Below are 12,094 nucleotides of genomic sequence, written 5' to 3' on the forward strand. Positions count from 1 at the left end.
TGTATTGTCCGAAGAATCTCGATAGTAGTTCCATGAACAATCCTTTGCGGGATTGGATTTTTTTTTTTTTATAGTAGAAATGCCATAAAGCGCAAACCAAGATCAGTGATATGAAAACCAAAATCAGAATGAGGAAGAAAAAGATATCTTAATGTAAGTCCATTATTCCTTGCATGAGCACATTCTATTTGAGAATAGTTAGTAAGACTAATTCGAGTAAGCAAGTCCAGTGCTATCGGTTACAAGTGCCTCTTTCGCCGTCATCCATGGTACCAGTTCATAGCAAGCCTGAACGACCTTACTGTCTCAACCCTGACTGACGACTAGCTTTCATTTGATAGTAAGTGCTTGATATCCAGGAGTACTATTAATATTTATGAATGAAACGATTTCATTCATGTCACTAAAAACGAGCGTAAATTAAGAAGCAGACATGCTCTCAGCAATCAGCAGGAGGGCCTAGCAACGATGAAAAAATTGCAGATATGAAGAAAAAATTGCGACTTGGTAACAAAAAATTGTAAGTAAAAATTTAAAGGGGAATTAGTCCTCCTCCTCCTTCTCCAGCTTGTCGCTCGGACTCGGACTCCGAGTTGTTAAGACTCGGGGAGGCTCTAAGCGAGCTGGGGACTTGGCGACAGTGTGTCAGTGGTGGTGGTGTTTTAATGGATCAACCACTGCACTCGACGCCGGTGACTGCGTCTGAGGTTTCTGTTGTCATCGATTCTGCCACCAATGGTCATTGTCTCAATCAGCCTCGCATTATGGACGGCTCTATTATGTAGACAACAATAAGGTGGGAATAAATATATACGTTTAAGTTAACCTATATATGCGTTTGTCTAATATATATATATATATATATATATATATATCGCGACACCCTTTTTCTCAGGCGTTGTTGTGAATCTAGTCATGCTCATCACCACAATATTACTGACACTGGTAATGATCATAATATGGAGAACACCACCGGTGCTGGTTGCTCTTCACTTGTGCGTATTCTTCGCGATGGAAAGTGTTTACGTGAGTGCAGTCTTCACGAAGATCGCAGAAGATGGATGGATTCCGTTTGCCATATCCTTTATCCTCGCCTTCATCTTGTGTGGTTGGTAGAGGAAACTAGACTATGAATTGACTCTAAGATAACCTTAGACAGGCTTGAACAGCTATTATCTGATCCCAGTGTTCAAAGGGTTCCTGGATTGTGCTCCTTGTACACCAACATTTAAGACGGGCTCACTCCGATTCTTTGACACCATGATAAAAACATGTAATCCCTTCACCAGGTCACTATGTTAACTACTCTTCGATACCTTTTGGTTCCGGAGGTTGCCCATCATGAGAGGATTGTCGTCACAAAACTCGGCCTGAAAGGAGTTTATGGATGCGTTATTCAGTATGGCTACGCAGATCCCCTAAACCTCGAGGGAGACGATTTTGTTAGTCATGTTACTAATAGCTTGCAGGCACATCTACAGAGCACCTCAGGACGTCTTCCATCTGATACTTGAGAGGTCCGAGAAGAGAGATCTATTTGGAAGCAGCAAGGAGTGCTGGATTGTGAAGTTCTGCAAATTAACTGTCGGTCTTCTCTGCCTGCTTTCGGGGTGCCTCTGCCTCGGCGTTTCGAGGTTGGAATGCTTTACGAGGTTAAAGAGAGAGGCTATATTTCGGCCCTCACACGTAGAATGTTGAAAGAAATATTTTTTCTGGATGTGACAAGCAGAAGTTTCATGTATAAGATTGAGCATCTGCCAAATTATTACAGACATAAGTGTAATTCTTCATCTCGGAGGGAGCGGGGAGCGAATCGAAATATATGCAAACTTTAATTATTCATTTCTACAATGATTGATAGTTGATGTCACGTATAAGATCTCTACGATCCAACAAAAACAAATATTACAGAGACGCTTTGTTTTGATACTTGGAACGATAGTGAATCAAACATTACAATCGTGGTTTTCGGAATCGTGAGATAAACATTCAAGGAGCCTGGGGAAAAGAAAGCGTACTTGGGGAATCGATTCTCACAATTACATCATCTTCACCACCCGATTCATCACTCGAATCCTCTACCACATGGCTCTTATATGGGTCTGTACTTTGCTGCCCTGGAGGATTTGTTGGGCCTCTGAATTTTCTCACTTCAAGGTTCTTTCTCACAGTTGTTGCCCCTTCTGATCTGACTGAAACCAGTGGACGGCCGTGATATGATGGAACAGTAGGATATGACACATTGTGTGAACGGCCTTGATATGATGGCATGCTTGGATATGACACGGTGTGTGATGGATTAACCGGACCACTTCTCGGAAAACTTCGAGCACGCCTCCTCTGATTCACATTCACCTTGTTTGCATAACATAAGAAAATAAGTTAGCTTGAACCAAAAGATAAAACCACAATCAAATCCCAAGTACTAAAGAACATCAAGAAACTGAGCTTACCATACTGCCGTAAATGCTGAACTGCATAGCCCTCGCAGACAAGTTGTTGTTTTGTCGGTCAATCCCTTCGGGGTTCTGCTTTTGCTGCTTTGCTTTGAAAACTTGCTCAGGCCAACTCATAAGACCACTATGCTCTCTAGTAAGAGACCTATGAGGATGATCAACTGCACTTGATATAAACGAGGGTGAGCGCCTAATCAGAGCACTGTCAGATTCAAATGCTGCGATGTCAAATATAATCACTCTCGATCTTGTTTCAACAAGATAATTGGATCCTTTATGAGAAAAACTGGCTACCCTGGTGCCTGTGATCAATTAGCAGCAAAACTGGTTAGCATTAACGATGCAGAAGTGGTTTATGCAAGAATGAAACTAGTTCCGACAAGTATCTTTCGAAATAGAAGTTTGATATCACCTGATGTTTCCAGATTCTGGAAGCTCTGGTAACCATGTGAGGGGAATAGAGGTGCAGGTGATGTGATCAGTTCTTCTTGGACACCTTGGATTTTAACGAAACCCTCTAACAGAAATCCAATGGAACGGTACGGAATTTCAAAAGATTCGTCCCTTAGGTATATCGTCATCACTGACCTTTCCGCAACAAGAGCTCTCAAATCTTGCATTGCCATTTTCTCAAATATTTGTGGAAGGAAAAGTTTCAAAAGAGCAATAGAACTTTCCTAAAAACAAAATGGAATTAAATAAAATCAGTTACATCATAATAAATCCATAATCCTTTCCAAAATTCATATCATCATATTATCTTTTCACTTGTCCGGCATTACAAAGTAGAAATTTTTAGTAAAAGAATACCTGCCAGAGGAAGTCTTCTACTGAGGGATCGGACCGGAGCATTGAATGTATATTATGAGTTTCAATGCAAAAGCAGAGAACCACAGAATCGGTGATCATGTCACAAATGTAGGGCTTTCCGGTTAGCACTTCATACAGGCCCAAAGTACTCCCGTGAGTAAAGGTTGGATGCAGCGAGTGCTTGTTTTTTATGCTCTTACTTGTCCACTGCCACAAATAATTCTCATCCATGATATTATCCGCAAGGAAAAACAGAAAATGTTGTAGCATCGAACATTAAATTACCTTGACTACCCCAGTTGAAAGAAGCCAAATACCAGTAGGCTTGGATCCCTCCCTGTAAAGCACCACACCACGCAATTTCATTGTTTCCTTGGTAGAACCTTCAAGTGGTTCACGAACTGAAGGCGGAAGGGCCCCCAATAGAGGATTGAGACTAATAAGATCATTTATTTTTGGGATCTTTATTAATGGGGGATTCCTTAGAAGCTTTTTCAAATCAGTCTGCATGAAAACAAAATAGCAACAAAATCTATAATCATCAATGAGTGAGGCACACACTAAATAATTATACGACACAAAAAATCCCCAACACACACCTGGACTGCGTCATGAAGATGAAGCATCTCCTTTTCTTCCAATATGCCAACCTTCTCTAGGTTTTGGAGATATTCAATTAAATGGTTTAGAACTGAGTATGCTGCTTGTCTTGTTTTTACGACACGCAGAACCTGAGGAAATGTGACACGAACATCTTCCAGAAACTTTTTTGCTTCTTCTCCTTCTGCCTCACTTTCATTAATGACAATAGAAGCAACTTCACTATCACCTGAATAAATAAGCACATGAAGAACAATTACATATTTTTCAAAATATAGGGCTACTACAATAAGATAATAACCAAAACAATTTCCACTCTTACGTTACAACGACAATCACAAAAGGTATTAACTCAAAATAAAGAAATAACCTATAAAATCATGAAGTTGCTGCCTTGCAATTCTATGGGCACGGAGAAAGGAAGCACAAATGTAACATGCAGATTCCAGCCTTTCCACGGTGAAATAGGTTACCAATTTCCGAGGGAAAACACTAGTTTGAAGGAACTTGTAGTAATTTGGGAAATGAACATGAGCTTTTAAACCATTCCAGTCACATAAAGGCTCACGTGAAACCGAGTCAATCGCTTCATCTACTGATTGCATCAAAATATTTGCAGAAGATTGTGTAATCCTTCCCTCATCAAGCATGTTCCAGTAAGCAGCTTGGACTCCTGATTTAAAATGGTTTTTTTGTATTCGCAAATGAGGCCACAGTTAGATATAGCAACCTGTAACTTTCACAACGGTATCCTTAAGCATTTTAGATTTACGTTTCAGAAATATGAGACGTAACAAATGCCTAAGCTTGAAAGTTACTGGAACTGAAATATAAATACTGCTAAATTTACCATTCAAAAGACGTTCACGTATATCCTTCAAATGTGTAACGTGCAGATTATTATCACTTTCTGTTGCATCATGAGGGTGTACAAGTTCGGTATCAACATCATTTAAGCTTGCAATATATCTTTTCACAGTGGGCCAGTCAGCAGGTCCCAACTCCTCATCATCTCCAAGATCACCAAAAGCCTCTAATGCTTTGTTCAACATTTCATATTTTGTGTACTCCAGCACGCGCCTCTGTAACAAACAAAGATATAGATATATAAACCATATGCACACAACAACAACAACAAAGCCTTTTCCCACTGAGTGGGTTCACCTGTATGAATCCTAGAACGCGATTGCGCTCGGTTCTATGCCACGTCCGTTAGATCCAAGTACTCAAGTCTTTTCTTAGAGTCTCTTCCAAAGTCTTCCCAGGTCTCCCTCTACCCCTTCGGCCCTAAACTTCTATCCCGTAATCGCATCTTCTTATTGGAGTGTCAATAGGCCTTCGTTTCACATGTCCAAACCACCATAACCGATTTTCTCTCATCTTTCCTTCAATTTCAGCTACTCCTACTTTACCTCAGATATCCTCATTTCTAATCTTATCCTTTCTCGTGTGCCCACACATCCTAAACCAAATGCATACACGGAAGAAAATTCTCATAACGAGTGCCCGAGCATAGACCTCCTCTAACTAATCTCGACAATTATTATTTGCACTCAAATGGATTAATAGCTGTATGAAATGTTGAGGAATTACTTAAAATTATAATCCCAAAACAAAGAAAGGGAAATGTAAAGCAGTACCACAGGTCTACAAGGACAATGCAGTTGTATATTTTGAAGGACAGTTAAACCTCACCTTAGCTGCTGATAGCTTGTCCAGATCTAGAAGGCGTAAAATGAATTGTGTGGTGGAACCGTTCACAACTAGTGTCAAGAAGACAATTCCGCCAGTGAAGAAAACAAACTGCAAAGATTTAAACAGATTGCTTAAATAAGTATATCAAGCGGTGTCCAAAAATAAATTAATTAGTCTTGTTTGCAAATCTAGCATACTATACAATGAAACAGAAGAAAGTGTGCGCTCATGCTCCAGATACGTACAAGGACTCCTGTGTCAGAACTGATAAGTGAAGAGCTGTCACTAGTTTGCTACAAGAATAAAGGTAAATCAATTAGAAGCCATAAAAATCATGGGTATTCAGAAGGAAAAAATAAATAAAAGGAAAATAATATGAAATGAAAATGCCATGAGCACAAACAAGCGATATGAACGTAAAACTTTCAAAGGTTTTTTTGATGGGGGGTGGGGTGGGGGGAATATCTTTTCAAATGTAAGATGCTTCCCCTTGTCAGATTATGCACTAAAAACTAATAGAATTGCATGTAGACTACAATAATCACTTTTGACACAGCAAACAGTTAGATGTGTGAGTGAAACATTTCCTTCACAAACTAAAAAAATGGAGGTTTAGCAGCTGGTTTATTGAGAACGGAAAAGTTTATGATGCACCGTCCAACTTCAAAAGGAAAAAGTTATGAAATTAACAAACAGTAGAGATTGAATTTTAACCACAAGGTATAAAAGTTAAATTTTGCTTTGCATAAACAACAGTTTGTAATTAACAACTTGCCTTCACTGACAGTGAAAGTGACAATGCTACAGCCCCTCGCAGACCTGACCATATAAGGATTATAGCCTCTTTCCAGTCCAAACCATATCCAAAATGCCGGAGAAGGGGAAATGAAACCGCAACAACTATGAACCGGGAAACTTGTACATAAACATAGAGAAGAAGGAGGTACAACCAAGATTTTCCTGAAACAAAAACAATTAGAGTTGCAAAGAGTTAAATAGAACCAGTCATAAAAGAACTAACAGATAATCCACTAAAATGTTAACCACCCAAAAGATAGTTTTCGTTTTCTTCTTTCATTCTTCCTTCTTAATGTATGCAATCTATATTGAACGATAAGAATATAGTAATCAGCAAACAAAGTTGAAAGATTATCTGTAAGAACATATTACAAGAAAAATAAATATTTAGAAGGTAAATCCACAAAGTTAAGGAGCTAAGATATATGGTGGGAAACAACAAAAATATGCAACAGTGCTAAGATCTATTGTTCGGCCTTTGTACTTTGGAAGAGTCCACACCTGATCTGCCTGTGTATGTGTGTGCGTGTGCTCAGTTATGACCAAGTGAGTACATATATTTATGAATGCAAAAATGAGTACATAAATGCATATCTCTATGTTTGAAAAGTAAGGATTACCGTGATTAAAAATATTTTCACCACTAAGAACGCCTTCAGCAATAACAACTCCACTGAAAAGAAAAACAGAAAATATGTGTTTTGTTTTCCATTTTGTTATTGTCACAAAACAAAATGCAACTAAAGAGCGTTGTATTATGCACTTACCTCAAGATGAAAACTAAGGTATTAGCAATATAAGCAACCATTTCCCTGTGCAAGATGCATAGAGTACGGGCAATTAAAATTTCATGAAGAGTAGATTCAAGAGAGATTTTTTTTATCAAACTATTCGCATATTTGCTGTATCTTTCTGTTTAAGAGATTATTAACTATATGATGAATTTACTCATGAATTGGACCTTTGTTTATTCAAACAGCCAGCCTTAGTTTAAAGTGATAACCACAACCACACGATATACCAGAAATGATGTAAACTTTGTTGGCTTTCACCCTTGAAAGCTGTCCTTGCAACTGCAGCATAAAACCTGTCCACAGATTATAACATTAGGATAAATGTATTCTCAAGTGAGAAATGAGATCTTATTGGGAAATTCAGCTTACATTCCTAAAGTCATCACCGTCAAGACACCAGACACGTCTGCACCCTCTTGAGCCTGTGGCACCCAAATAAAATATCTGAGTTTTTTTCATACACAAAACAGGCAACTAATGACCACATATTTTTCCAGATAAGTGAAATGCATTATAATATGTTAAATGGAATACATCAACCTTCTTTACACTAGTAGAAACCATAAGAAATATAGTTTATTGTTAACAATCATTGGTTATTTTTTGGGAAAAAAGTGACATCAAAAGAATATTTTACATAAATTTGGAAAGGATCATACATGCAAGTAGCCAACTTCCCTGTCACATATATCTATAGCATTTCTATGACAGGTTTCAGTCGTAAGAATTTTGCACCAATTCATAATTTCATACATATCTATTGACATGACAATAAGCAATTTGGAACAATAATCATATGATGAAGCATCCAATTTTGGAAATTTGGAACAATAATCATATGATGAAGCATCCAATTTTGGAAAGGAACATACAGTGAAGTAAGCAACATAGCTGACAGCAAGTGTTAGTGTGATCTCTATCACTGTGTCATTGAAAATGAACCCGAGCCAAAGTACAGATACTATGCCAAAAGCAAGACCAATGCCTACACTGGAACGATAAAAGAGTTATTTATGTGAAACAAATCTGCCATCTCTACTCAAAGAAATACGTGAGACATACGCTCCAAATGTGACTTGAGATAGAAATTTAATTATGGCGGCCCAGTCATAGCTCTTTCCAAGGACCATTTGATAAAATAGCTGATACACCACAATTGCTGTCCTGGACGAAATTAAACAAATTCAGACAGGAGAAAATACGAAAGGCATAATTTACACAAATGTTGTAAAAAACAACAGCACAACAATTCATACATATGAACCACCCATGGTTCACCTACAGTAAATATTGGATAGTAGAGAATGGATTATCTGACTTGAGATAGTGTTAGGTCGCTAAAAATCTATACCCGTCGTTCATCAAGGATTCTCCTTCAATTATTGTACTCAATTTTTTGCTAGCACCAAGCTCTTTTAACAGAGCAACAACAGCCACAGGATCAGTAGCGCTAAGAAGCCCCCCAAGCAACAGTGATATTTTCCAACTCCAGTCATAAGGAAAAGTGAGCTGCATTTGAATATGACAATATAATTATATAACTCCAACATATAGTCTAATTAGCAAAGTTTAGGATACCTTCAAAGCAGATCCAAGGACAAAGGTTGATATTAGAACACCCGGACCAGCTAGTATGATCATTTGTACCATACACCTCTGCACAAAAAATAGAAAATTTTGCCGGTTCATTTCATATCTGGGACAATTTCAAGTCAACCAGTGACTTTGCAGAAAGCTAAGGTTAGAATTGCACCAAAATAACGTTTGTTGGTCTTATTGCTGTATATATGTTTCATACTTTCCAGGATTGTGAATATGCAGAACAACAGCATGGTAAAGGAAGAACAAAATTAAAAACTATATAAACTCAAATATTTAAAACTGCACAATGAGAATATGTGAGGAAGAAAAGTGACCTTTATTTGGTGCACCTCCATAGAAAACGAACTCTCGAAAAGAAGGGCAGGCAGAAAAACAGCCAATAGAAGTGTAGGATTAATATTTGCCCCTGCACCACAGTAGAAAGCCCTCCAAGTCAAAACACCACAAGGATCCAAAGCCTATAATCGGCGTTGCAATTGCTAGCAAAGATGTAAAGCTGGAACTTACAAATTCGAATTCCGTCTCCAATCCTCCCCATTTGATGATGTGTGCCATATTCTACATGTTTATCAACTTTTAATTAGCAAATATTAATTAAAACAAACAATTAACTCCTAATAAAGACATAAAGCAGAGGCCAGAGAGTATCATATCATCCCACCATCCGAAATGGGCTGACAAAGAATAAAGCAGTTTTGTGTCTCATCACTACAATTTCATGGTTGTTGTTCATTTATTCCTCCTTATATTCCGTTCCTACTTCTATGCTTAGAAATCTCACTGTTGAGATGCTGCTGCTAATTTTCTTAATCCTTGCCCCCACAAATCACCCTAAAACCACTGAATTTTGATATATAAATATAAGGGGCGGATCCGTGGCACCACTCTTTTTACACAACTTTTAACATACGTTTTTGTGGGGTCCTATTCGCAATGTATTTTAACAATCCGAACAATTTATCATTTAGGTATTCCCTCAAAAATCATGTCTACCAAAAAATCACCCAAATCTAAAACCATCTAACTGTTGGATTGAAGTGTTTAGGGTATCTTTGTAGAATCGTATTCGACCATTTTTTTCCCTACAAATGAATGTTTTAGTGGTTTTTGCGAAAATGATCTATGAATGATGTTCTAAAGATAAAGAGTTCAGATCGTTGAAATACATTAGGACAGTGAACTCCACATGTGTCAGAAATTGTGTAGAAACAAAATTGCCACGGATCCACCATATCATATAAACAAGCTCCTAACTTTTTTTGTTCATTTTTAAGATTCAAATCACTGAAATCAGCAAAAATACAAAGTTTGATAACTAGCTGCAGTTAACATTAGATGAAACCCAATCATTAAAATAAAATAATAATAATAATTAGATGAAACCCAATCATTAAAATAAAATAATAATAATAACAAGAAGAAGAAGAAGAAGAATAAATGGAGGAGAGTGAGAGAGAGACCTATGGAGCCGAGGCCAATGCCAAGGATGAGCAGAGCGACAGTGTAGGGAACTCTGGTACCACGCAACAGATGCCTGCTGGCGATTCCTAACACCAAACACAACCCCACGAACGCCACCGCGTTCGTCGGGTCCGACGAGCTATCTTCTTCTTCCTCCGCCGCCAAGATTCTGTACGGTAACTGCCATGCCGTCACCGTCGCCATTTCTCCAATCTCAAAAGCTCTACTAAATATCCACCACAATTTGAATTCCTGTTTCAGTCCTAGCTTAAAAAGCTTAAAGCTTTCAGCTTTTGACTTCTGATTAAGCCATAAGCAGCAGCATACTAGTGGTGGAGACTCACGAGCGGCTTTTGCTGCTGAAAAAAAGCAGTTGCGCGCTCTCAGCTTCCAGGTGCACCCTCCCGCTTATATACTCCGAGAAGATAATTGAAGATGATTGAAGCTGATTGATATGATCACTGTCAGTCACGTTTCGTTCTATCACTGACAAGTAATGCCTGGTGATTTTGCTAACAATGAATTCATGGCAGGTAATCGGAATAAAGAAAGAGAATTGAATTTCGATTACATAGTATTCCGGTGTTTACTAAATATTAAGGAATCAAAAAAATGGTGGAGCCCACATGAAACAAGGAATCCAATTCCTGAAATTGGAGGAACCGGATTCCCTAGTTTTGTGAGGTATTTGAATTCCATGAGGACAAGGGAATCGGGAATGCATCTTTTATTCCAATAATGCCCTCACTTGTTTCTTATTATTCCAACATTGCCCTTCATTTGACACTCATTATGTCATTTTTAATAAATAAATAAAACCTATGTATATATTTTTATATAGATAATTTTATTATATAAATTTAATTAAGAATTTAATTTAATTAATTAGTATGAAAATAATTTATTTATGTAAGGGCAATTTAGTCATCAATTTAGTTTTCATTCCGATTGAAGTGAATTAGTAAATAACTTATATGAACTCAACATCATTATTGTCATCTTTTAATAAATAAATAAAACCTATTTATACATGCTTATGTAGATGAATTTTATTATATAAATTTAATTAAGAATTTAATTTAATTAATTAGTATGAAAATAATTCATTTATGTAAGGGCAATATAGTAATCAACCTAGTTTTCATTCCGATTGAAATGAATTAGTAAACAACTTATATGGATTCAACATCATTCATACTCCGATTCCTGACAGTTTTAGTAAACAACTTCAACAGGAATCAGATTCTGATTCCACCTCATTTCAATTCATCCTCAATCCAATTCCCCCTCAATTCAATTCCTCTCAATTTGATTACGGATTAATAAACGCGCCATCAGAGTCCCGTGACTACTATTTTATTTATTGAGTAAACTGCCGATTTACCCCTTAAACCATCACCCAACTTTCGATTTCTCCCATAAACTTTTTAATTGGAAAATTAAAGATTTAAACTAATTTTTTTGGCCAATTTCCCCCTACCGTTAGTTTTTAATAGATTTCATCCAAATTAACGTTAACTCTTATCATGTGCAAACCACGTAACTCTCATTTGTGAACAAAAACGTTACTTCACTAGACATTCAGACACAAAAGTTATAAAATCACACATATTTGCATAGGTTTATATTATAGAAATCTAAGGTTTTCAATTATTTTAAAGAATAAAGCGACCGAAATACCCACACATGTTGTGCACATGCTTCCATTTAACAGAAATTTGGATGGAATGAATGAAAAATTAACAGCAGGGGCAAATCGGCCAAAAAAATTAGTTTAAGTCCTTAATTTTCCAATTAAAAAGTTCGGGGAGGAAATCGAAAGTTTGGTGATAATTCAGGGGGCAAATCAATAGTTTATTCTTTATTTATTTATTTTTC

At 37.2% G+C, this 12,094-nt stretch overlaps 1 protein-coding gene across 2 annotated transcripts; it reads right to left on the reverse strand.

Moving 5' to 3' along the window:
- Window positions 1-1,819: 1,819 nt before the first annotated feature.
- On the reverse strand, window positions 1,820-10,605 carry LOC139192638 (sodium/hydrogen exchanger 8-like). Of its 2 annotated transcripts, none has more exons than XM_070814939.1 (22): window positions 10,216-10,605; window positions 9,263-9,313; window positions 9,070-9,161; window positions 8,732-8,809; window positions 8,505-8,662; window positions 8,216-8,317; window positions 8,026-8,143; window positions 7,523-7,575; window positions 7,381-7,446; window positions 7,127-7,171; window positions 6,980-7,032; window positions 6,337-6,521; window positions 5,807-5,854; window positions 5,562-5,669; window positions 4,717-4,948; window positions 4,237-4,539; window positions 3,866-4,095; window positions 3,552-3,770; window positions 3,267-3,473; window positions 2,869-3,133; window positions 2,454-2,758; window positions 1,820-2,355 (listed from the first exon to the last, which is right to left on the reverse strand). In XM_070814939.1, the coding sequence occupies exons 1-22, from the start codon at window positions 10,418-10,420 to the stop codon at window positions 1,990-1,992; spliced, it is 3,489 nt and encodes a 1,162-aa protein (XP_070671040.1). In that variant the 5' UTR covers window positions 10,421-10,605; the 3' UTR covers window positions 1,820-1,989. The 2 variants fall into 2 exon arrangements, with proteins under 2 accessions (XP_070671040.1, XP_070671041.1); XM_070814940.1 differs by having other exon boundaries at window positions 8,216-8,312; window positions 10,216-10,601.
- Window positions 10,606-12,094: the final 1,489 nt, after the last annotated feature.

This window comes from Malus domestica, chromosome 16 (assembly GCF_042453785.1).
Source record: "Malus domestica chromosome 16, GDT2T_hap1".
Lineage (NCBI taxonomy): Eukaryota > Viridiplantae > Streptophyta > Magnoliopsida > Rosales > Rosaceae > Malus > Malus domestica.